At 56.5% G+C, this 25,966-nt stretch overlaps 3 protein-coding genes across 7 annotated transcripts; 2 read left to right on the top strand and 1 right to left on the bottom strand.

Annotated features, from left to right (window-relative positions):
* Positions 1–256: 256 nt before the first annotated feature.
* On the top strand, positions 257–2,968 carry RAB4B (RAB4B, member RAS oncogene family). Its single transcript, XM_001364471.4, has 7 exons — positions 257–431; positions 580–660; positions 793–907; positions 1,120–1,182; positions 1,276–1,430; positions 2,044–2,139; positions 2,298–2,968. The coding sequence occupies exons 1-7, from the start codon at positions 416–418 to the stop codon at positions 2,411–2,413; spliced, it is 642 nt and encodes a 213-aa protein (XP_001364508.1). The 5' UTR covers positions 257–415; the 3' UTR covers positions 2,414–2,968.
* A 1,583-nt stretch (positions 2,969–4,551) lies between these two features.
* On the top strand, positions 4,552–15,549 carry EGLN2 (egl-9 family hypoxia inducible factor 2). 4 transcript variants are annotated; one of them, XM_056796219.1, is made up of 6 exons: positions 4,552–4,646; positions 7,117–8,127; positions 13,331–13,450; positions 13,936–14,072; positions 14,527–14,594; positions 14,858–15,549. In XM_056796219.1, the coding sequence occupies exons 2-6, from the start codon at positions 7,342–7,344 to the stop codon at positions 14,911–14,913; spliced, it is 1,167 nt and encodes a 388-aa protein (XP_056652197.1). In that variant the 5' UTR covers positions 4,552–4,646; positions 7,117–7,341; the 3' UTR covers positions 14,914–15,549. The 4 variants fall into 4 exon arrangements, with proteins under 4 accessions (XP_056652197.1, XP_056652199.1, XP_056652200.1 ...); XM_056796220.1 differs by lacking the exon at positions 4,552–4,646 and adding an exon at positions 4,694–4,825; XM_056796221.1 differs by lacking the exons at positions 14,527–14,594; positions 14,858–15,549 and adding an exon at positions 14,370–14,520.
* A 65-nt stretch (positions 15,550–15,614) lies between these two features.
* On the bottom strand, positions 15,615–23,076 carry LOC100018471 (cytochrome P450 2F2-like). 2 transcript variants are annotated; one of them, XM_056796217.1, is made up of 7 exons: positions 22,302–23,076; positions 21,509–21,666; positions 20,281–20,484; positions 20,034–20,175; positions 19,468–19,655; positions 15,974–16,115; positions 15,615–15,867 (listed from the first exon to the last, which is right to left on the bottom strand). In XM_056796217.1, the coding sequence occupies exons 1-7, from the start codon at positions 22,480–22,482 to the stop codon at positions 15,686–15,688; spliced, it is 1,197 nt and encodes a 398-aa protein (XP_056652195.1). In that variant the 5' UTR covers positions 22,483–23,076; the 3' UTR covers positions 15,615–15,685. The 2 variants fall into 2 exon arrangements, with proteins under 2 accessions (XP_056652195.1, XP_056652196.1); XM_056796218.1 differs by having other exon boundaries at positions 20,281–20,457; positions 22,302–23,050.
* Positions 23,077–25,966: the final 2,890 nt, after the last annotated feature.

Genomic DNA, 25,966 nt, shown 5'->3' on the forward strand with positions numbered 1-25,966 from the left:
TTCTCCTCTTTCTTGGCTCTGCCCCTTTCATGACTTTCTGGCCAATCGTGGGCCCAGATTCCCTCCCCATCCAAAGCCCGCCCCATTCCGTCTCCAACCCCACCCTTGCTTTCTCTGCCAATCCACGACCTTTCCCCCTCCCCCGTCCTGTGGCCTGGACGAATCGCGCGCCGGAATCAGGGCCCTGCCCACTTTGCACGGCCCCTTTTCTCGGGTCGTCCCCTTCAGCCCCGCCCCCCGCGCCGGCCTCAGAGCCAATCAATTCTCTGGGCATCGGCTCCGCCCCCGGAGGGGGCGTATCCTCGGAGGCCGCAGCAGGGCCGGGGCCGCGGTGCTGAGCCGGAAGGAGGAGGCGCGGGGGCCGGAGCCGGAGCCGGAGCCGGATCCGCAGCCGCAGCGGCTGCCGCGGCCAGACATGGCCGAGACGTACGGTGAGGAGGGGCCGGGGCTTGGGTCGGGTTGGGGCGGGACCCTGGGCTCCCCCTCCTCCGCCGCTGTGTGACGCCAGGCTGGGCGCTGCCCTCTCTGGGCCCAGGCATCCTCTACCTCCATCTCCCATCTCCATCTCCTTCTCTGCAGATTTCCTCTTCAAGTTCCTGGTGATCGGCAGTGCTGGGACCGGCAAGTCATGCCTCCTCCACCAGTTCATCGAGAACAAGTGTAAGGAGCCTCCCCTCCCCACCCGTGTCCGTGGGGCCTCTGTGGTCCTGGCTGGGAAAGGGGCTAAGAGGGAGCTGGGCTCGGCCAGAGGCCAGTGCTGATGTCCCTTTCCTTCCCTTCTCCCCTCCCCAGTCAAACAGGATTCCAATCACACCATTGGAGTGGAGTTCGGCTCCAGGGTTGTGAATGTGGGTGGAAAGACTGTGAAGCTGCAGATCTGGGACACGGCAGGCCAGGAGCGGTTCAGGTTTGAGGGAACCCTGGGCGGGATATGGGGAACCAGGCCTGAGGCACTGCACAGAGGCCCCCTTTAGAGTCACAGGAACAGAAGATCATGGGGTGGCCCTGTGGGGAAGGCTTCTGAGCCTTCCCCCCCTTCCCTTCACTGGAGGGCAAGTGTCTGGGCAGAGACTGACATCTGGACCATTGTGCTCTAGACCCATCAACTGCTCTTTTCAGGTCAGTGACAAGAAGTTACTACCGGGGAGCGGCAGGAGCATTGCTTGTCTATGATATTACCAGGTGGGTGTCTGGGAACCTGGCTGGAAGGTGACAGTGAGGGAGAGGGAAGGACTTCAGGACTGAGTCTCTGTTGCCTCACCTCCTGCTCCTTAGCCGAGAAACCTACAATTCCCTGACTAACTGGCTCACGGATGCCCGGACACTGGCCAGCCCCAACATTGTGGTCATCCTGTGTGGGAACAAGAAGGATTTGGACTCAGAGCGGGAGGTCACCTTCCTGGAGGCTTCCCGATTTGCCCAGGAGAATGGTGAGCTCCCGATCAAGGTGGGCCCCAAGTATCGGGTGAATTGAGGAAGGAAGAGCCACTCAGACAAAGAGACTTCAGCTGCCCTGAGAGCCCCATCACTAGATGGCATACTGACTTTCAAGGTTATCCCAAGAGCTTTCTCCACTTGTGACACTATGTTCTAGGATAGCCCAAGGGTTCTGTCCATTTATGATACTCTCTGTTTTAAGGATGCCCCAAGGATTCTATCCACTTGTGACACTTTGTGCTCTAAGGACACCTCAAAGGCTCTGACGACTCATGATATTCTCCACTGTAGAATATCCCAAAGGCTCTGTCCACTTAGGATACTTTGTTCTAAGGCCGCCTCAAGAGTTTTATCCAACTTGTGACACTTTGTGTTATGGGATATCCCAAAGGCCAAATCTGTTCACTTATGATATTCTCTGTTTTAAGGATATCCCAAAGTTTCTTTCTACTTGTGATACTGTTCTAGGCTGCCCTAGGGCTCTGTCTACTTTATGATACTTTGTTCTAGGCTGCCCCAGGGGTCCTTCTGCCTTGGGCTGACACTTGGTATTGAGAGTTTGCTCAATGAGTTCTATTCCTTGATTCCCCCATTACTTCCTGACAGAGTTGATGTTCCTGGAGACCAGCGCCTTAACGGGAGAGAATGTAGAAGAAGCTTTTCTCAAGTGTGCCCGAACCATCTTGAACAAGATTGACTCTGGTGAGGTCCCCCAGCCAGCTGGGGAGGGACTGGGGGGGACCCCAGGCCTTTTTATCTCTGTCTCTGTTGCTGTCAGTCAGTCTCTCAGAAGGCCTCTCAAACTGGGTCCATCACATCTTGAACCTGTTTTCTTCTCCCTTGTTCCTTTTCCCTTCTAGGTGAGCTGGACCCAGAGAGGATGGGTTCAGGCATCCAGTACGGTGATGCATCCTTACGTCAGCTTCGCCAGCCCCGGGGTACTCAGGCCCAGAGCAGACAGCAGTGTGGCTGCTGACTTTCCTCTTTCCCTCTGGAGTTGGACATCTGCCTCCATTCCAGGATGCCAGAGAGAAGCCATGGATTGGGGACCTGGGGACCAGCTGTGTCCAACACCTTTCCCCCATTCTGTTCCCTTTGCCTGGTCTGGTCCATGGCCCTCCCTGCCCCTTCCCATCCTGCCCCAATTTCTCTGAGAGGGCATTTAGGTATAGAGCTGCCCCTTTGTATTCCAGGGGGGACTGGGAAGGACCCCTGTCTGAGCCACTGAGGGTGGAGCTGGGGGGGAACCCCCCATGTACAACCCTGAGCCTTGGAGGGGCTGTATGTGACTTGTCATCAACCTTATTTCCCTTTCCATTTTCCCAAACTTTGGGACCAGGGACTTGAGCCTCCCACCAGTCTCAACACTCCCAGAATCCCCAGGCCCCTGCTGACCCTTGTAAATGGTATTTATTAGACTGGGGGTGGGGTGGGGCATTAAGGTGGGGAGGGGACCATGACGTCTGTTTCCACGTACACACGCACACACACTATATATAGAGATATATAAAATGATGTTTTTTTTTTTTCAGTTCTGTCTCAGTTTCCTCAGTCATGGGTTAGGGAAATTCAGGAAAAGGGTTGAGACCTCCTGAATGATACCTTAGGAGTTGGCATAAGGACTGATCATGGGTGGGTACATAGGACCTGAGGTCCTGGCTGGGGTGGCATGGCCTGGGCGAGGTCTATGGACTGGGACAAGAATTGAGGGTGGAGTGGGGGCCAAGGCCAAGAGTGAGGCTTGGCAGGGAGGGACCTGCAACATCCTCAGTCTAGGATGGGGACTAAAGAAGGGATAGGGGGTTGGGTAGTCTGGTAAGGGCTCAGAGATTGGGTTGGGTACTTGGGAGGGGGGGGGGAAGGGGGGAGGGCTGAACAGAACCCCAGAGAATGGAAAGTAAGTTGGGTCTGCAGAGTTGTATCTCCAGAATGGAAACTGGGAAAAGGGGCATATGGGATTCCAGGGGAGGGGGGACAGGTTCCACACTCCCTCCCTCAGACACATCACAAATACTTTGCCTTGTCCTAGATGAGGCCCTTCAGCTCAGGACAGAAAAATTCCCTATCTGGAGTGGGGGGATGGGGAAGTGGGGTCCCTAGTGCCATCCCTGGAGTTCCCCAAGGCCTGGGTTTCCCACAACGCATCTCAGCCCCAATTGTCCAATCTTCCAGTCCTGGGCAGTTCCTGGAAGGCTCCCAGTGCCCTTCCACCTGTTCTGGGAGGGGCCTCTTGGCCCCTAGGCTGCCTGGGTCACGTACCCCACGTCTCTGTCCCTGTGGGATAGCCTTGCCAGGGACCGAGGTGAGTGGAGGGCACAGGAGGGGGTATTTATAGTGTCTGCAAATCCCCATTCCAGGGCTAGCCAGCTGACACCCCTGTTCCCCTCCCTCTGAGGTTGCTTCTAGTTTATCCTGTCCATAAGGATCTTCTGTGGACAAAGTTGTTTGTCCTCACTCAATTATAAGCTCCTTGAAGGCAGGAAATTGCTTTTGCCTTTTGTGGGGTTTCCGGTGGGGCTCAGCACGTAGCCTGCCACAGTGTAGGTGCTTAATGAATGCTCGGTGACCTCGCAACTGAGAGGCTATTCCCTAAGGCCTCGGGGTTCTTCCCCCAGCCACAGCCCCTTCTTCTCGAAGGCGTCCTCCGAGGCGGAGGCGTCAGGGGCGGGGGGAGGGAAGGGTCCATTTAAGGGAGCCCAAACCCAGGAATCTCACCCTGGGGAGGGGGGCAGATTGAGGGAAGAATCGACACTGGGGCAGAATGCTGCACTGAGAGGGGCCGACGAGCCCCGTCGCGCCTCTTGGGGTCATCTTCCTTATCCTGGGTACCAGGAGCCCCTTCGAGCTCGAACTCTGGGACACCGTGAAAGGGGGGGGGAATCACTGGGGACCAGGGGCAGGGAGAGGGGGAGGCAGGAGGGGTCACAGGCGGGTTCTCGGGGACCAGGGGCTGGAGAAGTACCTGTGTGGGGAGGGGTCCCAGGGGAGAAAGGCGGGGGGAAGGGAGGTGTCCCAGACCTCCCCCGCCTGGTTCCTGCGCACGCGCACGCGCGCTTGCTCCTCCCCTCCCCCGCCGGCTCCTCACGGTCACGTGCAGAGGCGGGGCCCCGGGGCGGGGTCTGGGGGCGGCAGGGGGCGGGGAATGGCGCGCGGCGCTGCGCGGGGCGGCTGGCACAGGCGGCGGCGCCGGGGCCGGAGGAAAAACCCCGGTGAGTGGGGGGAAGGGGCGCCCGGGAAGGGGGAGGGGCGCGCGGGGACCGAGGGAGGGGACCCCCACGCGGGGCCGGGCCAGGCAGCCGTTGGGGGAGGGAAGGAGGGGCACGCGTCCCCCCGCCAGCGCCCCCCACAACCGCTTCTGCGTCGGCCGAACCCGCGCCGCGGGGAGGGGGTGGGGAAGGGACCGGGAGAGGGGGGCCGAGGGAGGGGGGCGCTCACCTGAACCCCACCACTTCGCCCTGTGCTGGCCTTGATCCCAGCTCGCTTCTCTCTCTCTCAGCGCTGCCCTGGGTCCTCCCTCCCCCGGCCCCCGCCCGACTGCGGGGCCCCCTTTCCCTTCCCCTCCCTGGTCTCTGTCCCTCTTGACCCCCGCCTCTCCCCCTCTCCCCCTTCTGAGTCCTCTCTCCCCTCCCCCATCCTCACTCCCAGCCCCTTCTCCCCCTCTCCCCCTTCTGAGTCCTCTCTCCCCTCCCCCCTCGACTCCCCAGGTCCCCTCCTCTCCCTCATTTCCCCTTCTGAGTCTTCTCTCTGCTCCCCCATCTACCCCCCAAGTCCCGTTTTCTCCCGCTCTCCCCCCTCTGAATCCTTTCTCTCCTCCCCCATCCACACCCCAGGTCCCTTCTGCCCCCCCTTTTCCTCCTCTGGGTCCTCCTTCTCCTCCCCCTTCCACACCTCAGGTTCCATCCTCACCCCCTCTCCCACCTCTGAGTCCTCCCTCCCCTCCTCCGGGCACTCCCCAGGACCCTTCTCCTTCTCTGCCCCTTCTGGATCTCCATTCTCTTTCTTTTACCCCTCAGGCTCCTCCTCCTCTCCCACTTCTGGGTCCCTCTTCCTCTCCCCCATTCACCCCCCAGACTCTCTCCCCTCCCCCATCCACCCCCCAAACTCTCTCCCCTCCTCCATCCATTCCTCAGACTCTCTCCTCTCCACCATCCACCCCCCAGACTCTCTCTTCCCTCCCATCCACCCCTCAGACTCCCTCCTCTGCTCCCCCATCCACCCCCCAGACTCTGTTCTCCCCTCCCCCATCCACCCCCCAGACTCTCTCCTCTCCTTCCCCATCTACCCTCCAGACTCCCTCTTCTTCTCCCCCATCCACTCCCCAGACGCTCTCCTCCCCTCCCCCATCCACCCCTCAGACTCCCTCCTCCCCTCCCCCATCCACCCCCCAGACTCTCTCTTCCCTCTCCTCCACCCCCCAATCTTCCTCTCCTCCCCCAGCCAGCCCTGAGATTCTCTCTTTTGCCCCATCCATCCCCCAGTCTTCCTCTCCTCCCCCATTTCTTGGTCACCCTTCCCTTCTCCCCTTACCCTCCCAGGACCCTGCCCTTCCCTTTTCTCCCCCCCAAGTCCCATCTGCTCAGACCATCCTGTTCCAGGACTCCTCTTCCTCTCCCTCCTCCTGTCCTCTTACTTTACAAACTCCCAATGAGCTCTCCTGTTCTCCCTTTTTAGGGTCAGCTTCTCCCTCCTTCCCCCTTCCCAGCCCTCAGGCCTTCCTGGGTCCTCTCTCCCCTCCCCTACCTGCTTCTTCTCCCCTCACCTCTCTTCCTCCTCCAGTCCCTTCTTCCCATCCCCCTTGCAGTGTACCCCCTTCTTGTGCTGCTTCCTTGTTAATCCAGGAGCCCCCTGTTCCTGCCCCCTTCACAGTCTCCCCGGTGGCCCCTCAGGCCCCAGTTTCTCCCCCTCCTCTTGCGGGGGCCCTCTCAGGTCCCCACTTTTCTTTCCTGGATTCCCTGGCCCTGCTGCCCTTGGTATCTCCTTCCCCTGTTCTGTCCCCCTCTCTCCTGGCTGCTGCCCCTCTCATTCCTTCAGCTTTGGCCTTCTTGGATCCTCTTTTGGTACCCCAGTCTGACTTGCCCCCTCCCCTTACATCCCATCCCCCCTGTTCTTCCCTGGCCCCTCTTCCTCTCTCCCCTTCTGGCCCTGGGCCCCCTTCTGCTCATTCCCTTCCTCTCTTCCCTCTTTCCCCTCTTCAGGCAGTTCCTCAGTCCCCCTCTCTGCCCCAAGTCCGCTTTCCTTTACCCCCTTCTCTTGCTAGGGTCCCCCGTCAGCTCCCTCCCATAGTGCCCTACTCAAACTCCAGCCCCTCAGCTGCCTTATCCCTCCCTAACGGGGGTCTCCCTTTCCCCATCCCTCAGCTTTCCTTTCCATCCCCACCAGATCTTCCAGTCTCCCCCACTTCTTCCCCATCCAGAGTGCCCCTTCCTCTTCCCACTCACTTTGTTAAGACCCCTCCCCTGCCTTCCCCCTCACCGCCCCAGGATTCCCTTCCGCCATCAGCTTCCCCTCTCTCTACACCTTGAGTTGTCCCATGCCCCCCATCTTTTCTCATGCTTATCACATCTCTTCCATTCAGGTCCTGGTTTTCCTTTCTCCAGCTGCCCCCTACCCTTGGCTGGTCTCCGTCCCCTTCTCCTTGGCCCTTTTGGATCTCACACCTCCCTCTGTCTCTCTCTCTAGCCCCCTTTGGTCATCTCCTCGGCCCATCGCTACCTCAGAAAGGCCCAAGGTCAACGGGGGATCATGTCTCAGGCTCCCGGGCTATGAGAAGAGCTGCCTGCCCAGCCCCATTCAGTCCTGTGCCAGGCTCTGCCACTGTTATCCCCAGCTGCAGTGAGAAGAGGAGGAGGCTGGCACCATGGGCCCGGGCAGCGTCCTCCGTGCCTGGGGGATGAAAACGCTGCCATGGACAGCCCATGCCAATCCGACCTCCTGAGCAGAAGTCTCCCCCAGCTGCCCACTGTGGACGCTCCTGGGCACAGCCTTGCCAAGATGGGCTTGGAGAGCTATGTGTCCTGTCCTTCGCAGCCCTCCTTCCACTTGTCTGGTCCTTGCGAAGCCTCAGCCGGCCCCAGCAGCAGCGGGGGTGGACCTCTGCCCCCAGGAGCTGGCATCCCCTCAGCTGCAGCCAGCCCCATGCCAGAGGGGCGCAGCGGGCAGGGTGGAGGGGAGCTGCGGCCCCTGCAGAGTGAGGGGGCTGCCGTGCTGATCACTAAGGAGTGCCCACTGCTGGTTGCTCGGGGGGCCCAGCCTGAGACCCCCAAGCGGAAGCGGGTAGAGAGCGGTGGTGATGCTCCTCCCAGCAAGCGGCGCTGGCCAGAGGAGGGCAGTGAAACGCCGGTCCAGAGGGAGGCTGTGGTCACCGCTGCCGAGCGGCTGGCTGTGGACTACATCGTGCCCTGCATGCGCTGCTATGGCATCTGTGTGAAGGATGGTTTCCTGGGGGCAGCCTTGGGCAGCCGGGTGCTGGCAGAGGTGGAGGCCTTGAACCGAGACGGGCGCTTTCGGGACGGACAGCTTGTGAGCCAGAGGGCTATCCCCTCGCGCAGTATCCGGGGAGACCAGATTGCCTGGGTGGAGGGGCGTGAGCCTGGCTGTGAGAGTATCGGGGCCCTGATGGCCCATGTGGATGAGGTGATTCTCCACTGTGCTGGCCGTCTGGGCAGCTACGTCATCAATGGCAGGACCAAGGTGAGGCCCAGGCCCAGGGGCTGGGCCTTATGGGGTGGTACCACCTGCCCTGAGGCTCCCCGGGGGCTCTGTGGGCACCAGGTAGATTTGGCCCTGCTTAAGCCACTCCTGAAGAGTGGGGGAAGCCATGGGCTCGGGGTGGTGTTGGTGGGACTCTGCAGCCTTGGGCAGGGCCCTTGTTCCTTTCTGTTTCTGATCTGGATGTGCTCTCCAGCTCTGAAGCCGAGGCGGGATGGGATGGGAACAGGACCTGTATGTGTGTATGGCAGAGTCAGAGAGACACATTGTGATTCTGTTTTCACCGGCTTGCCTTTTCCTCTGTCTCTCCTCCTGTCTTTTCTCTGTCCCCCCTTCCTTAACCCTCTGTTCCTTCCTTTCCCCCTCCTCTCCCTTTCTTCCTTATCCATATGATTCTTCCCCTTCTCTATTTCTTTCATCTCCCTCTAGCCCTCTTTCCTTAGATTTTCTCCATCTCTCCCTTCATCTCTTCTCCTGCATATCTCCATCTCTCCCTCCTATTCTGTCTTCCCCCTTCTTCCCCGCCTCCCTTGCCCTCCCTCCCTCCCTCCCTCCCTCCCTCCCTCCCTCCCTCCCTCCCTCCCTCCCTTTCTCCCTCCCCTCTTGTTTCTCTCTGGGCAGAGATTGTGCATTGCATAGCTGGAGCCAGCTTGGCCCTGTGTCCTCTGAGGGCTTGGCCCCCCTCACCGGCACCCCCAACCTGGAAGCAGGGAGGTCGAAGGTTTCTCTTTTTCCCCCCTCCCAGACACTGGAAAAATGAAGATGGAAATTTTCCTGGTCCCTCCCGTTACTTGATAGCCACCCAGCTGGTCCCCTCCCTTGGCCTGGCCCCAGCCAGTGGGTGGGTCCCTCTGCCCCAAGGGTGTCTGGGAGGGGCCAAGGGGCAGGAGCTCTGCAGGAGGGCGGAGCTCTGGCCTAGGGGCCTGAGCCAGCCCCAGCTTGTGTCCTCAGTCAGTGGGTCACTGATCTCTGCCTCCAGCTTCCTCATCTGTCCAATGGGTATGATATGGGTCAAGTCCCATGTGGTCATGCCTTAGAGTGGCAACAGCCCTGATCTGGAGTTCCTACTGAGCGCCATGTTTCTCTCACCTGTGTGACCTGGGCCAAGTCCCTTTCCTTATCTGTCAGACAAGGGCTGGGCCTCCTGTTTCCTGCACTCTTCTCTCCCTCAGCTCCATCCTGAGGAAAGGCAGATGCTCATTCCCTGGGGCCTGGGGTCTTCTCTTGACTGGCCTTGGGGTGGAGGAGGAGGCCCTGCAGGCCCTGGGGAGGGGAGAGGACAGGACAGGATAGGATGGGCCACTGGCCCTCCTCCCTCTCAGACCTTCCCCAGCTCCCAGGAGATACATCCTCCAGCTTTTCCTGGATTAAAAGGGCAATGGTGGTGGTGGTGGTGATGGAGGAAAGTTGGCTCTTGCCTGGACTGGTATGGCTAGTAGGGAGGGCACATGCGTCCCTTTACCTGGGGACTCAGGGTCCCAGCCCTCTGCCCACTGGTAGTCAGTCCTGGGTGTCGGGCCTCTGGGCTCTCAGGGAGCTGACCTTTCCCCTCCCGCTGCCCTTTCTGCCTCTCCCTGCCCCAGGCCTGGGGCTACCAGTGGGTGTTGAGGGGTGAGAGCTAAGGACCTAGGCTCCTTGGTTCCTCCTTTAAGAGGTCCGAGGAGGTGGGGCCTGCTGCCCCTGGCCTTGGCCTTAGCTCTGACGCATTTAAGGAATTGGCTCTGGGAAGCCCTTAACTCCTGCCTCTCTGGGCATTTGGCTCAGTACTGTGTTGGTGAGGGGTGCTCCAGGGTTGGGCTGGGGAGAGGCCTTCTCCCCTTGTACCCAGGGCCCTGCCCAGGCTTCTGGATTCAGGGGCAGGAAGTAGAGATTTCCCTCCCCAGAGCCAGGAGCCATCCTCAGCCCTGGGGCCAGCCCCTTCCAAGGCTGGACTGATGCAGGCCCTGTGCCTAGTCTGGAGTGGGGCGAGGGAAGGTGAATTGCAGGAGAAATGGTGGAGCTGCCTGCCCACAGGCATCTCACACAGCCCAGCGGCGGGTGTACAGCTGAGGCTTAGAGGCGCGTGGGAAGAAGATGGGAGGATGTGTGTGCGTGCGCCTGCCTCTTATCCATTCGCTTGCCCCCATGGGGCAGGCCCTGGCTTGGCCACTGGGTGGAGATGGAAGTGAGGCTGGTCCTCGGGAGAAGTGTATAGGGCACAGAGCCCAGACCTGAATTTGAGTTCTGACTGCCATGTTAGTAGTTGTATGACCTTTAGCCAGGCCTTTTCTCCAGGCCTCAGTTTCTCTGTTTGTAAAATGAGAGGTCTCCGTGGCCCCTTCCATTTCTTAGCATTCTTTCTGTCCTCAAGACATGAGCTTTCCCTCCCAGGAAGCGTTTATTAAATGCCAAGTGTGTGCCAGGCACATGCTAATCACAGAAAAGACAAACTGCTTTCTCTCTAGGAGGTCTTCTGGCCAATGAGGGAGAACGTAGACTTCACTTCTGACCCAGGATGGGGTGGGTCGGGGGGGGGGGGGGGGGGGGGGGAGAGCCTTCAGGTCAGGCAGGTTTATCTTCACTGGAAATGACCAGAGGTTTGCCCACCTTTCCCTGGAGGGCTGCCTCAGCAGGAATTGCTGGTGAGGGTCTGCTTCTCCTGGTGGGAGAGACAGTGGGCTCTGCACAGAGATGGAGATCAAGGATTGTCTGCCTGAGATCGGGAGGGAAGCACACGGTTGAAGGAGCCCAGTGGAAAGGACAGGGCTCTAGCTGCTCGGTGTCTGGGAAAGAGCACGGAGCATAGTCTTTGTCTGGTATGGTCCTGAGATTTACACTTGGAGGCAGATGTCTCTCTAGTGAAGGCTGAGTCAGGAAGACCTGGGTTCAAATTTTCCCCATAAACCAGCAACTTGCTTAAGGGTAGGAATTCTGAAGGCAGCAGACTCAGGCCCTTCTCTGTGGTACATAAACCATGTAGCAGTTCAGAGTTCTTTGATGCAGGTGTTTTCCCACAGCCTAAGGCTAGTAAGCACTTGGAGGTGTTGGCCCCTACTGGGTCCTGGTTGTGGGACCCAGTGGGAAAGGGCCTGGCTTGGAGTCAGAGGCCCAAGATCTGCCCCTGAACCTCAGTGGAGGTACCCTTGGAGCAGTCACTTTGGTTTTCTCATGCATCAGATGAAGGGTTGGATTAAATGGCCTCTAAGGAGGTCCTTTCCAGGCTGTGATCCTGTCCCTGCCAGGGTTGGGACTCGGTGGGGTGGATTCCTGTAGGGCAGAGAGAAGGGAGCACTTGGGTTTAAGGTGTCCTTGGCAAGGACAAATCTGATGGTGTCTCATACCCTGCTAACTCCCGAGATTCTCTGCTGGAGATGGGAATGCCCCAGATGTCAGCAGCTGGAGAGAGAGATAGTGAGTGCCAAGGACAGGGAGTGGGTGGCCTTGGTGCAGTGGGGAGAGCCACCCCTAGGCCCCAGGGGTTGTCAGCAAGTTGGGCATCTGCAGGAGCACTGCACTATGTATGGCCAGGGGTCATGGAGGATGCAAAGCCCATCCTCACATGTGCTAGGGAGAACCTACGTGCTGTGTCTGGATGGACCTGATGCCAGTCCAACCAACCACAAGAAGAATTGGCTTGGGGGGCGGGGAGGACAGCATTGCTCTTACTCCCTTATACTTTTCAGGATTCACCTTCAGATTCCTCTCTACTGTCTCTTCTGAGACACCATCTGAACATATCCATTTGGCATTCAAGGAAACTAAGGTGGGCCAGTGGTTAGAGCCCTGGATCTGGAGTCAAGAAGACCGAGTTCATATTTAGACATTTAGTACTTGTGGGACAAGTCACTTATTCTCTTATTCCCAGGTTTTCCTCATCTGTAAAATGGGAACAATAGACTTTTTTTCCAAGGTGGTTGTGAAGATCGAATGAGGCAATGATTGTAAAGTACTTTGCATACCTACCCCAAAGCAGTCTCTAATTGCGCTTGGGCAGAGGAGTGGGCATGAAATGCTCAGAGCTTAGCCTGACCTTCCCACCTGCTTTCCATTGGGAACTGGTGGGCAACAGGGAAGTGAGATTGCACAGAAGCTCAGGGAACCAAGTGTTCAATCAACAGCATTTATTAAACACTGGCTGTATACTAGGCATCAAGGACACAAATGTCAAAAATAAAATGAGGACAGAAGTCAGAAAATGGTTCCTTTTTTTAGGGTAGGAAGAAATGTTCTCAGACCATCTTCAAGACATTGTAGGGATAGGGCCTAGTGATGGTGGGGCTAGCAGCCCCTGGGGAGGTTAGCTGGAAGTCTGGGAGTGAGTAGGTGGGTAGCAGATCCCACTGGCACCGGCCTGAGCCCAAGCTCAGCTGAGGTGGTATTGTTGGCCTGAAAGAAGCTCCTAGGAGAAGGGAAGGTCTTTGAGGGTGGGCAGGGCCTGTGGCTGACCCCCTGCCCAGACCAGCACAACATCACGTGTAGGCTTTTGAGAAATGTTTGTGGAATCAAAGTGGCGACTGGCCAGCCGAGTGTTTGGATGCCAGTCACTCTGGCATGTCGCCCCTGTCCCTGTCAAGCAGCCCCCGGAGGACAGCCAAGCCTGCCTTCTGCTCCCCAGGCCATCCCTTCTTGGCTCTGCCATTTGGGAAGAAGGTTGGTGACTGTGACCAGCTGGAGACTAGTTTGGCCTGTCTCACCTGGCCTGATCATACAGATGCTGGCTCAAGGTAGATGGCGGAGGGGGCAGACCTGCATTTGTGTCCTCAGGCCCGACCCATTTGTGTAGTTCTTCAGCTAAATATAAGAATTGTTTTTTTAAAGGAAGCTGATAGAGCCCCTGGGCAGAAGGACCCGAGTTCAAGTGCTGCCTCACTCCAGTGTGACTCTGGGGCAAGTCCGGTAAACCTCTGTCTGCCCTGTAGAATGGGGGGGTCAGTGGTGATGCCCGGGAAGCTCTTGGCAGTCCTTGGAAGTGTCGATTCATTATTAATAGTAATAGACTGACTCTGCTTTCCCTCTCTGGTTGATCGCCTCCAGCCTCGGCTCTAAATTGTTCCGCACAGGGGCTTGGTCGGGACAGGGTGGGGAACCTTGTTTTCTTAGGGTTCATCCAGCACCAGGCGCTGCCGGGCCAGCATCCTCCTGCTCCCCCGCTTGTCTGGTTTGGAGGAGGGGCCTTCTGACGGCCCGCCCTTGTGTGCCTCTGCAGGCCATGGTGGCTTGTTACCCTGGCAACGGGCTGGGCTATGTGCGGCATGTGGACAACCCCCACGGAGATGGGCGCTGTATCACCTGTATCTATTACCTGAACCAGAACTGGGACATCAAGGTAGGGCCCCTGAGCGGGAAAAGAGGTGCATGTGGGCGGGGGCGCCCCGGGGAGGGACTCATTGCCCCCTCTGTGTGAGGATGGAGCAGTCCGCCCTGTTCCCCCTTACAGATGGCTGCTTCCGTGCCTCCCCCACTCCTGTGTGGAATGGTGCGGCCCACCGGCTCTCCTTCCCTTGGCAGCTTCCATCCCTCTCCTCGCCTGGGCTGTAATAAACATCCCCCACCTCCCCACTTCCTGTCTTCTGTGGCTTCCTGGACATCTCTATGGCAACGGGTTCTGGGATGCGATGTCATCCCTCCCCTGCCAAGGGGGCGGAGCTGGAAACATCCCATAACCTCAAGGCAGGAAACCATGGAGACCGGAAAGCTGCTGGAGCTTGTCAGCCCCCTAGTGGGAAACCTCCCAGAGCTTGGCTGTGGGGCCAGCTCCTCTCTGACATCTGACTTGGCTGGCTTGTAAACCACCACTCCCCCTTCCCCCAGACACACGGAGGCTTGCTGCAGATCTTTCCAGAGGGCCGGCCAGTGGTGGCCAACATCGAGCCTCTGTTTGACCGGCTCCTGATCTTCTGGTCCGACCGCAGAAACCCCCACGAGGTGAAGCCAGCCTATGCCACCAGGTGCGCCCTTGCCCACCCTTCTCTTTCACCTCCAGGGGCCAATGAGGTGGGAGCCAGGGGGAGGGGGCTTGTGGGTCTCTGGAGAGGTTTTCCTGCCTTGTTTGTGCCCTGGACTCCTGTTCAGTCATGCTTTTTAAGTGGCTATTAAACCCCCAAGTCCACGGACTCCCAAAGCCTCCCCTCAAAGGGGCCCCGGGTTTGCAAAGAGCACTTCCTGAGTACCTGGGTGACTTCCTCCTCCCAGAGCCTCGCTTTACTCCTTGGCTAGATGACTTCTAAGTTCTCTTTCATCTCTAGATCTAGGTTTGGTCCTTAACAGCTCGAGTGTGGGTTTGGGGGCTCATCCCTGCTGTGGGGATGGGAAGCTCAGCAGCCCCACTTGGGGTCCTGTTTAGAGCCAGTACCCAAGAGATGACCCAGCGGGTCATGAGGTGGGCATTCTTTGTGTGCCCAGGTACGCCATCACCGTCTGGTATTTTGATGCCAAGGAGCGGGCTGCAGCAAAGGACAAGTATCAGCTAGGTACCTGCTATCTGGTCATCCCCTGGGGACCCTGATGCCTTCCCATTTTCTCCCAGCCCAAACCCGACCCCCACCCACGTGGCTCCATCCTTGGCCCCTTCCTCATGTCCTCTCCCAGCTGGCCCACCAAAGCCCAATTCCTAGCCTCTGCTCAGGCTGTTCCCCATGCCCCCCCCCCCCCACTTCCCTCCCTTCCCCTCTGATTAGTTATGTTCCTCAGTCTTGACCTCCAGCTAACCCAGTGCCTTTCTGTGTCTCTCTAGCATCAGGCCAGAAGGGCATTCAAGTGCCAGTGCCCCAGCCAAGCCAGCCCACTTAGTGGAAAGCGCTTGGAATCAGCCAGATGGCCACCCCTCGGCTGGGCTGCCAGCTCCCCTCGCCCTGTGCTGCTCTGCTGGCTGCGGGGCTGGGCTGTCCCTGACATCCCTGCCATTCCCTCGATTGCTGCTTCTGCCTGTGCCTGCCTGCCTTCCCCCTCCCCATGTTGGTGGAGGGGTTACTGCCAGCCCCCAAGAGGAGCAGGAGTGCCCACTTCCTGGGCACCAGAGGAGCTGGGCAGGGAGAGGCAGCACCCCATGCACGTGGCCCTCGGGCTGAGTGAGGGTGGCCAGTTCCCCTTCCCCCAGCTCCATAAGGAGTGAGCCTCCCTTGGACTTGCCCCACAGTGGGCCCCCCAGTCCCCCCTCCCCACCCTGAGACTGCCCCCTCTAACCAGGATACAAGATTGGAATTGTTGGGGGTTGGGGAGGGTCATGGCCTCTTGCTGGCAAGGGGGGTAGGGGGGACTCCTACCCCCCTCCTCCAGCCTGGAATGTGAAGTGCCCCTCCTCTCCCCCTGCCTTGGCCCTGGCCTCCCCTGGACTGAGCTTCCTGTGGGGGTAGGGGGTGCTCAGCGGGGGCCTCGGCTGCAGACTTGCCGCCCGCCCCCAAATAAAGTTTACCTCAGAGTCGTGCACGTGTGGTGCCTTTTGACTGTCTGCCCACCCCATCGACAGCCCAAACACACACATACACACGGAGTGCCTTTGGTGGAGTTTATTAGACACAAGACACAGTGGGGAAGGATTGCAGGCATCCCCTGGGGCGGGAGCTCAGCGGGCCAGCACGCGGAGCTCGAAGGGTGGGGGGACTTTTCCCAGGCTTGTGAACTGGGGGGTCAGGTCGATGTTCTCTGGCTTCTCCGCTGTGCTGAGTGTGAAGCGTTGGAGGATGGTGGTGAGGAAGAGAAAGATCTTCATTCGGGCTAAACCTGCCCCAAGGCAGACACGCTTCCCTGCAGGGAGGACAGTGTTGGCTCCCAGAGCCTGCACCCTGCCCGTGTCCCTTCTGACCCGCCCAGATTCTATTACCTTTGTACCCGCAGCCTGGGCAGCCCTTACCTATAGCGAAGGGCGTGAAGGCCTTGTTTGGTCGGAAAGCCCCTTTCTCATCCAAGAAGTTGGTTGGGTCAAAGCTTTGTGGGTCCTTGAACTGGATTGAGTCCCGGTTTGCAGAGACCAAGAGTGGGATGATGTGGGTTCCCTGGTGGGAGTGGGAGGACAGTTAATGCCAACCTAATGGGCCTGACACCAGAGGTAGGTAGACTGTGCTATGCCAGGAAACTTCTGCTGGGCCCTTGTCAAAGCTAGGCAATCCTTGCACACCTCAGGTGGTGTTAGCTTCCCCACTCAACTTTTAATTGCTTCCCCAGCCTCTTAGATGCCTTTGAGACCATTTGCCAAGAAACCCTTCTCCCCTTCTGCTACCACGTCTTCTACCTACCTTTGTCTCTCAAACCCCTTATCATATGGCCTTGGCCCCAGTCCTATGTGTTACCATTTACCGCCACAATCTCATCTTCAATCTCCTGCCTACAAACGCTCCACGTATCTCACACGTCTGGAAGAAAATCCTTCTTTGACCTGAGCATCCCCACTAGCTCTTATCCCATCTCTCTCCTCTCATTGTGGCTAAACTGGAGAAAGCTGTCCATTCTTGATGCCTTCCCTTTTCTCCATTGTAAGCCTTCTGCAATTTGGACTTGAACTTTATCATTCTATTGAAGCTGCCTACCAGAGGCCTCCATTATCCCCTTTAAAAAACAAACCCTCGATTTCTGTGTATGGGTGCCAAGGCTGAAGAGTAGTAAAGGTTAGGCCATAGGAGATAAGTGACTTGCCCAGCATCATACAGTTAGTTAGTGTCCTAGATCAGATTTGAACCCAGGATCTCCTGTCTCTGGGCCTGGCTCTTAATCCACTTGGTAATCTTGTCAAACCTAAAGGCCTTTTCCCAATCCTCATCCTTTTTGACCTCTCAACCCTTTGACATCGCCTAACATCCTCTTTAGATTTTTTTTTACATTTCTCTCCCAATTTCCCTCTTCTGTGTCTGACTCCTCCCCAGTCTCCTTTGCTGACTCTTCATCCAGATCATGCCCATTAAGGGGAGGTGATCCCCCAGGGTTCCATCTTGTTCCCTTTTCTCTCCTCCCTCCACGCTACTTGGCAATCTCATCAGTTCCTCTGAACTCAATTATCATCCTGTTCCCAAGATTCTCAAAAGTACTTCTCCAGCTCCAAATCTCTCATGATTTTCATCTCCAGCTGCCTCTTGGACATTTCCAACTGGATGCCCCATAGGCATCTCAAGCTATTATGTCCAAGTAGAACTGATAAAAATGAACAAACATTTATAGGGCACTGAGATTTTTAAAGCGTTTTACACTGGTCTTGTTTGATTTCCCCAACAGCCTCACAAGGGCTATTTGTCCCCATTTTACAGATGAGGAAGGAGGCAGTGGGACTTATGTCACTTTCCCAAGATCACAGATCTACTGTATGCCTGAGGCTGGATTTGAACTCGGGTCTTGGTGACTCTAGCCCCAACACTCTTTCCAAATTTTATTATTGCTGAGGTCACTTCCCATCCTTCCAGGCACCCAGGCTTGAAACTTCAATGCCATTCTCAATTCCTCTGCTAAACTCGGCAGATCTAGTTTGTTGTCAGTCTTCTGGTCTCTACCTTCCTAGCTATATATGTACCCCCCTTCTCCCCACTTTACCTAAATACCAGTCAGTCAAGAAGTATTTAATGAGGCCTCAGTGTGCCAGGCATCATGCTATAAGAGCTGGGGATACAATGACCAGGATGTCATTTCTAGAGGAAGGCACTAGAAGTGGGTGGATGGGGGAGGGAGGTATTTAAGTCGTTTCTAGAAGACAGAGAAGCCAGGTGGAGGAGAGCACATTCTAGGGATGAGGGACAGCCAGGGGAAATGGCTCATCTTTCTTCTTTTTCCTGTTGTCTATAAATGCTCCAAGGCTTCAATGAAAACTCAGGAGATGGGAATGTGATTGAGGGTTGTAAACTATAGAAGAGGGGCGAGACCAAGAAATCTTGAAAGAGAAGGGATCCTGCAGGTAATGGAGCCACTGGAGTTTCTAGAGTAGACCTGTACTCTGGGAAAATCACTCTGGCAGTTGATTGGAAGGTGGCTCGGGGTGGGGAGAGACTTGAGGCAAAGGGGCCAGTTAAAAGGCTGTTGTGTCAGTCTAGGTGATGAGGGGTGAGTAGAGGGGAGAGAAGGGATGATATTAGGAGATGTGAAAGGACATTGAAGTCTCATGAACTGGTGAAGATTGGTGAAGAGTGTGAGGGAGGGACTGGGGCTACCATTGGAAGTTTTGAGTTGGGAGGATGGGTGGTATCTTAGGCAGTAATAGGTAAGATCAGAAAAGGACAAGGTTTCCAAGGCAGATTAGCTCAGTAAAGAGGTTGGGGTTGGGTATATAGCTGTGAAAATCATCTGCAGAGAGATGCTATCAAATCCATGGAAAATGGTGGGATCACCAAAGTAAGGAGAGAAAAGAGGTGACCTAGGACAGAGGGCATGATCTAGCTGAAGATCCAGTATAGTGTAGGAGTAGTGTAGTGCCACACAAACCTAGAGGAGAGAGTGCCCAGGAGGAGAGTAGTCCAAGGCAGCATTGAGGCCAAGGAGAATGAAATTGGGCCATTGTGAAACCAATGGTGATTTTGGAGAGAACAATTTCAGCTGAATGATGAGGTCAGAAGCTGGATTCCAGAGGGTTTCTAACAGAGAACTGGTGGAAGCACCAATGGTAACGACCATCCCAAGGAGCTATGCTCTGAGATGGGGAGAGGAGATCTAGGATAATAGCTATCGGAAGGTAGGCTACATGCCCTCATCATCTCAGGCCTTCTGGCTCATCTCCATGTCCCAAGTCTCAATCGTCAAAAGGATCTTCCAAAAGGACCAATTTGAGTATGTGATTCCTCTCCTCAACAGCTCTGGAGAGAGTTCACAACCTGGCCCTTTCTTGCCTTCTCAGTATTATTACCCTTTACTCTCTTCAGCATACTCCATGATGCAGTGATGGTCTTCCTCGGCGATTCCTCCAGTAAGGACCTTCCGTCATTCCCTAAACCCCATTGTCATTTGCCCTGGATTGTCTCCCATGACTAGAATGCTCTCTCCTCCTCAGCTCTGCTTCTTGGCTTCTCCATCTTCCTCCACCATTCTGATCAAATCCAATCTGGTGCAGCATGAAGCCTTTTCTGATCTCCTCACCCCATTTACCCAGTATGTATCTTGTGTGTACATTGTTGTTGGCATGCTATCTCCCTGAATTAGACTGGGAGCTCCTTCAGAATAGGAACGTCATAAAAAAAAAAATAGCCCCAGCATTTAGCACAGTGCCTGGCACATAATGGGAGCTTCATAAATGACTGTTGACTGACTGGGATCCCAGGATGCCAGGCTCCTCCTCCTCCTCATTAGATCAGCTTTACCTCCCTCCTCTTTCCCTTTCTCCCTGCTCTTCTGGGTTTCCCCAGCCCTCCTTGGATGGAATGGATTCAAATTGGGCACCTTGGGCAGGAAGTAACCACGGAAAATGGTGTCCTCCGTGACCGCTCGGGGCAGGTCCATGGGTAAGATGCTGATCAATCTCTGGATCTCGTGCAGGACTGCGTTGGTATAGGGCAGGTTGTTTTTGTCTTCCAGGCGAGGAACCCTTTCCCGACCCACTACACGATCTAACTCTTCTTGGACTTTTTCTGGGAAAGCAGAGGGAGGAAGAGGGAAGGACTCTGAGGAGACTGCCATCTCTTATTCCTCTCATCCCCCTTTCCCATTATACTCAAGGGACCTAAAAGGCCATCTAGTCTAACCCCTTTGTTTTACACATAAGGAAACTGAGACCTAGAGAAATCCAGTAATTTGCTCAGGATCATTGAGGTGCTAAATGCCAGGGGTGGGATTTGGACCCCCATCCTTTGACTTTTTCAGGGTGCTTTTCCTTGGCACCATGCCACCTTTCGCTGTGGCATCTAGTGCTGTTAAGACCCCTGGGGAAACTTGGAGCCCAACTCCCTCATTTGACAAATGAGGGAACAGAAGCCAAGGAGATGAAGGGGTTTGCTCAGGCTACCCACTTGTCACTTCAGGATACTTGAGTAAGATCAGCAGTGCATAGCGGAGTGTTGGGCTTGTTGTCTCATTGCCCCCAAAAAAGAGATCGTGGGTCGTCATCATCAGTGTGTCCATGTGAAAGTGACTCCAGGGGTCTTGCTTGTCCTGTAGCAAAAGAATGAGGCTGCCACTTAGGGAAGGGGTGCTCTCTGGAGGGAGGGGGGAGGTGGAAAGATCAGGGAAGGGGCAGGGATGGGGAAGGGACTGAACCTTGTCTATCTGGTCTAGGTAACAGTCAATGAAGTCCCGAGGCTCTCCTTGCTTCCTGGTTTTCTGGTGTTTCCAGATCTGGTCATAGATGAAGGCCCGAAGCAACTCAAAGTTGTGGAAAATTTGGTGATGGGGACCAGGAACCCAATCCATGACGGAGGGGTACATGTCGTACATCTGGGATGAGGAATACGAAGGAAGACGCTGAGGTGGAGAAGAGGAGAGCATAGCGTGAGCTTCCTCTTGGGTTCCCCTCCCAGTGTCTCCCAGCTATGAAGTAACTATGTGGTGAAATGGGAGAGCCCTGGAAGTAGGAAGACCCAAGTTCAAATTCTGCTTCACGTGCTAGTTGTGTGACATTGGGCAAGTTTCCTCCTCTGTAAAATGGAGGCAACCAACCCTACCTCCCAGCTTTGTTGGGAGGACCAAATGAGATAACATCAGCAAAGGGCTTTGTAAGCCTTAAAGGACTCTGGTGACTCTAGCTGTTGTGATTGTTGGTTTTCCTCAGACACTTCAGAGCCCATTTGGGGTTTTCTTGGCAGAGAACTTGGAGTGGTTGGCCATTTCTTTCCCCTGCTCATTTTCCAGATGAGGAAACAGGCCAACAGGGTGAAGTGACTTGATATAGTCAATATCTGAGGCCAGATTTGAACCCAGGAAGAGGATTCTTCCTGCCTCCAGGCCTGGCACTCTATGCTCTGTGGTGCCACCTACATGTCCCAGATGATCATGCGGATGAAAACGGGTCAGAAGGGGACATTTCTGTCATACTTTAACTTTTGCAAACCCTTTAGGGAGATGATCTCATTTGGGCCTCAGAACAACCTTGTGAGGAGGGTACCACTTACTGCTAGAATGCTCTCTGGTTTATAGATGGGGAAATGGAGGCTAAGGAAGGTTCACTGACTTGCCCAGGCTGCCACAGCTCCTTAAGTAACAGCCAGGATTAGAACCCGGGACTCTAAAGTTAGTCCTATGCTCCCTCTACCTTTCTCAGTTCAGGGGCTTTCTCATGTTCCCCGAAGACCCCAAGATCCTCCCCATGACTTCTGTTCTGGCCCTCCCTGCTCCTTATGGGCTGTGTGATTTGGGGCAAGTCCCGATGCCCTGTTCGTGCCTCTTTTGCCCCGGCAGGCTTCCCCTGGCCCTAGTTCCCCCCACGAGTGCTTCCTCCCCATTCAGAGATGTGCTGGCTGAGGGAAGGCCCCCGGATGGAGGGGCTCACCTGGCCCCACTGGGAACCAATGAGCTTGAAATTGTTATTCAGCATATCCAGCAGAGTCTTGAAATCGGGATCATCGTAGTCGTAGCGCTGCCCAAACACCACTGCGCAGATGACATTGGACAGGGCATTGCTTAGGAGATGGAAGGGGCTAGAGGAATCTGGAGGAAATAGAGGAAGGAGGCGGAGGGTAAGGCCCAGGGCGGCCCGCGGTGCCTTCCACGACTTCTTTTCCTCGTCTCACCTTCCGCGGGCGTCCCTGTCCCCGTGGGCCTCCCCCCGCCCTGGGCCTTCCCTGCGGCTCTCCTTTCCCCCTGGTGTGTGTGCTCCCGGAGGCTCTACCGTCTGGCACTCTCTGCTCCCTCGCGCCTCCTCTCGGCCGCCCCCAGGCCGCCTGTTCCCTCCCCTCCCGGGCTGGGTCTCAGGCCCCGCGCCGGGGTCTCGGCCGTTACTGTCTCCATCCCTTCCTGCCCATCCCCCCAGGTCCTTGGCTGCCTATCCCGCTCGGAATCTCCTCTGTACGGTTCTCCGGCCCTGGTCCGGCCCAGGCTCGGCGTGTCCTTGCCTCCGGCGTCCCTGTTTCTTTCTGCCTGGGGCGGGGGGAAAGCAGCCCCCTCCCCCATCTTTCATGGCTTGGCCCCCAGTGCCTTTGGGAGTCCGTGTTCCCTCTTCCAGTTTGGTCAGGCCTCCGGCGTCCCCTCCAGGCTCGATCTCCCCCCGCCCCGCCCCCATCCCTCGGCGGCCCTCCTTAGGGCCGTTGGCTCGGCCCCTTCTCCCGGGCCGGGCCGGGCCGCACCGTTTTGGCCAAGTTCCTTGCAGAGGGCGACCGCCTCTTCCTGGATCCTCTCCTCGATATCCTTGATCCCTAGCCCCATCTCCTTCAGGGCGCCCAACGTGAGCGTTCGGAGCGTGTGCCATCGGGAGCCGTTGGAAAGGGCGATGCCTACCCAGGAAGTCACACAGGCGCCCAAAGGCATGGGGCACTGGGGAACGGGGTCCGGGGAACGACAACGACGACGACGACGACGGCGACGACGACAGGGGGCCAGGGGGACGACGGAGGCACCGGGGCCTCAGACTACACTTAGCACGAAGTACAGCAGGAGGAACAGCAGGAGGAGTAGGGGGAGCAGAAGGGGGTACGGGGAGCACAGGGACGAGGCCAGCGACAGGCGGGGGAAGAGCGAGCAGGTCAGGCGGGGGAAGGAATAGCGGGGCAGGCACACGGGGAGCACGACACCCGGGGGCACAGGGGGCGACGGCGACGGGGGAGACACAGAGACAGGGGGGGCGGGAGGCACAAGGGGTAGAGACACGAGGACAGGGAATAACGGGGGTAACAGCGGTACGAACACGACGGGTACACACAGTCATAGGGACACAGGGACGAGCAGAGAGACATGGGGAAAGGACGCTGGGGACGGACACGGGAGCGGAGACACGAGGAATGGAGACAGATACGAACGGACGCACACACGCGGGACAAAGGCCCCCGCCCCCGGCCACCGGCTCTCGCTCGCTCACCGTTGCCCGGGGTCAAACGCTCGAACGTGGGCGTGGCCCCGCGCCGGCTGGAGGCGTGCCCCCCGCTGCACGGCAGAACCGCTCAGGTTTCTCCACTCCTGCCAGAGCCCGGCCTCAGCAAGCTCCCTCTCCGACGCCCCGGAGCAATGAGGGAGCCCCAGGCTCTTCGCATCCCCCCCAGATTGCAACCCTGAGAGCCCCAACTCTCTGGGACGCTGGGCCCCTGAACCCCGCCTCCCTCACTGAGAGCACCCCCACACCCTGAGCAATGAGAGCTAGGCACCTGGCGGCACCCCCAGATGCAATCCTGAGAGCCCCAGCTCTCTGGGACGCTGGGCCCCTGGACCCCGCCTCCCTCACTGAGAGCACCCCCACACCCTGAGCAATGAGAGCTAGGCACCTGGCGGCACCCCCAGATGCAATCCTGAGAGCCCCAGCTCTCTGGACGCTGGGCCCCTGGACCCCGCCTCCCTCACTGAGGAGCACCCCAAACCCTGAGCAATGAGAGCTAGGCACCTGGCGGCACCCCCAGATGCAATCCCGAGAGCCCCAGCTCTCTGGGACGCTGGGCCCCTCCTCATACCTGAGGGGAACCAGGCAACTGAGCAATGAGAGCTAGGCACCTGGCGGCACCCCCAGATGCAATCCTGAGAGCCCCAGCTCTCTGGGACGCTGGGCCCCTGGACCCCGCCTCCCTCACTGAGGAGCACCCCCAAACCCTGAGCAATGAGAGCTAGGCACCTGGCGGCACCCCAGATGCAATCCCGAGAGCCCCAGCTCTCTGGGACGCTGGGCCCCTCCTCATAATGAGGGGAACCAGGCAACTGAGCAATGAGAGCTAGGCACCTGGCGGCACCCCCAGATGCAATCCTGAGAGCCCCAACTCTCTGGGAGGCTGGGCTCCTGGATTCCCCAGCTGAGGGGCTCCAGGCACCCCACATCCAGTGACTAATGCTATTCAAATACTTCATCCCTTCAAATCTAGCATTTGGGGGCGCCCTCTTTGCAGCCCAGGGGGACCACATAACCCCCCCCTCCTGAGGCCTCCCCTTCTCCCCTCCCCTTTGCATTTAGCCTCGGTGTGGGGGACACCAGCCCCCAGGCCCTGGGACACTATCAGGAGCCTCTGAACCCAGCCCCCTGGATCTCTGGCTAGGCAGTAGGTGTGCAGTTGGCCCAGGCTCTGGCTAGTGGAAGGGCAGCTGAAATAAAGAGTGGTTACTCCTGCTCGGTCTTCCTCAACTGGATCCGGCCTCGGTGGCTCTGCCTTGACTTGGGGGAGATGGGGAAGGCCTGGGCAAAGTCTAAGGCCAGCGTCTCTCTGTGGTTTCTTTTTCCAGGATGATTAGTGACTTGGTGGATAGAGTGAGGGGCCTAGAGTCAGGAAGACATGAGTTCAAATGTGTCCTAGTTGTATGACTCCAGACAAGTCACTTCACGCCATGTGCCCTAGTTTCCTCACTTGTCAAATGAGCGAGAGAAGGAAATGGCTGACCACTCCAGTATTTGTTAAGAAAAGGGATCCCAAAATGTCCGACATGAGTGAAAAATGGCTGAACGTCAGTCGCACATCAGACGCCTTTAGGTCAGACTTCTTATTTTCTGGGAAACTGAGGTACAGAGAATCATGGGACTCCATTAAAGTAACCCAGGGAGGACCCAGGCTGGAGCCCTCTGCCTCCTAGCTCTGATCCAGAAGGTTTTTTTACTATACTCCCTTGTCCCACTCCTCTGTCTTGGAAAACTCTATCATTCTCCATCCACCTCTTCACCAAAGTGTCTCCCAACATTTCCGTCTGCTTCTGCCTTTTGGCCTTTCTGTCTAGCTTCAAATCTCTTTCTTTACTGTTGTTTCCACCTCTCTAGGCTTTTGCCTTTGCACATCTGTCTTTGTTTCTCTGGGGTCCTAACTCATCCTTGCAGGAGGCAGGACCCAGCCAGATGTCTCCGAGCAACGTCAGACCCGAGTGTGTACCATGCACCATCCCTGCTGGCCATCTTCCTATAGCTCTCCCTTTCTCAGCCTTGAGAAAGCTGTCGAGAAGGGATGGCTCCATCCTCTTTCCTCTCTCTCCACGTTGGCTTCCACCCAGCTCTCTTCAGAGTTGCCAACAGGGGAGGGTCTTCATCCTTCTTGACCTTGCAGCTTTCAACAGTTGACTGTCCTTCTTTTCTCTGGCTTGTCATGACATTGCTCCTGCCTCTGTCTGTGTCTCTGTCTCCCCCCCTTGGTCATTGACTCTGTAGTTTTGCTCTAATATGATCATCAGAATATGTTGTTCTACTTCTGATCATTTTGTTCTGTGTGATTTCAGAGAGATTCTTCCAGTTTCCTCTGGCACATCCATTTTGCCTTTTCTTATGGCACAGATAGGCAGTGCTCTGTGGTGCAGTAGATAAATAAAGCATGAGACCCAGAGTCAGGAAGACTTCCGAGTTCAAATCCTTCCTCAGACACTTACTAGCTATGTGACCCTGGGCAATCACTTCACCTCTTCTGTCAAATGAGCTGGAGAAGGAAATGGCAAACCACTCCAGTATCCTTGCCAAGAAAACCCCAATGGGGTCACAGAGTCAGTGACACGTGAAAGGACTGAACAACAACAAGAAGGCACAATACTATTGAAATACGTTCTTATACCACGCGTTTAGTCATTACCCAATAGGTGAACCTCTTCCTACTTCCCAGGTTTCCTTTTTTCCTTTTAAAAAATCTTTTTGAGCTTAGACCTGGTAGTAGCATAACTGAATCAGGAATATGTGGTTTTTAGTAACTTTTGGGGTATAGTTCCAAAGTGCCTTTTAGAATGGCTGGACCAATTTTCAACTTATTCAACAGATTACTAGTTCTTTCTTTCTTCCTTCTTTCTTTCTTTTCTTCTTTCTTTCTTTCTTTCTTTCCTTTCTTTCTTTCTTTTCTTTCTTTCTTTCTTTCTT

Source organism: Monodelphis domestica, chromosome 4 (genome assembly GCF_027887165.1).
Source record: "Monodelphis domestica isolate mMonDom1 chromosome 4, mMonDom1.pri, whole genome shotgun sequence".
In the NCBI taxonomy this organism is placed as follows: Eukaryota; Metazoa; Chordata; class Mammalia; order Didelphimorphia; family Didelphidae; genus Monodelphis; species Monodelphis domestica.

Bases quoted from the DNA above. Each gene is read 5' to 3' on its own strand.
- RAB4B (XM_001364471.4), top strand. The intron at 908-1,119 runs GTTTGAGGGAAC...TGCTCTTTTCAG, and splicing joins GCAGGCCAGGAGCGGTTCAG to GTCAGTGACAAGAAGTTACT. The intron at 2,140-2,297 runs GTGAGGTCCCCC...TTTCCCTTCTAG, and splicing joins CTTGAACAAGATTGACTCTG to GTGAGCTGGACCCAGAGAGG.
- EGLN2 (XM_056796219.1), top strand. From the start codon at position 7,342: ATGGACAGCCCATGCCAATCCGACCTCCTGAGCAGAAGTCTCCCCCAG. The intron at 8,128-13,330 runs GTGAGGCCCAGG...GTGCCTCTGCAG, and splicing joins TCATCAATGGCAGGACCAAG to GCCATGGTGGCTTGTTACCC. The intron at 14,073-14,526 runs GTGCGCCCTTGC...TTGTGTGCCCAG, and splicing joins AAGCCAGCCTATGCCACCAG to GTACGCCATCACCGTCTGGT.
- LOC100018471 (XM_056796217.1), bottom strand. From the start codon at position 22,482: ATGCCTTTGGGCGCCTGTGTGACTTCCTGGGTAGGCATCGCCCTTTCC. The intron at 20,176-20,280 runs GTTCAGTCCCTT...CTTTTGCTACAG, and splicing joins ACCTAGACCAGATAGACAAG to GACAAGCAAGACCCCTGGAG. The intron at 16,116-19,467 runs GTGCCCAATTTG...CACTCCCACCAG, and splicing joins GTGGTTACTTCCTGCCCAAG to GGAACCCACATCATCCCACT.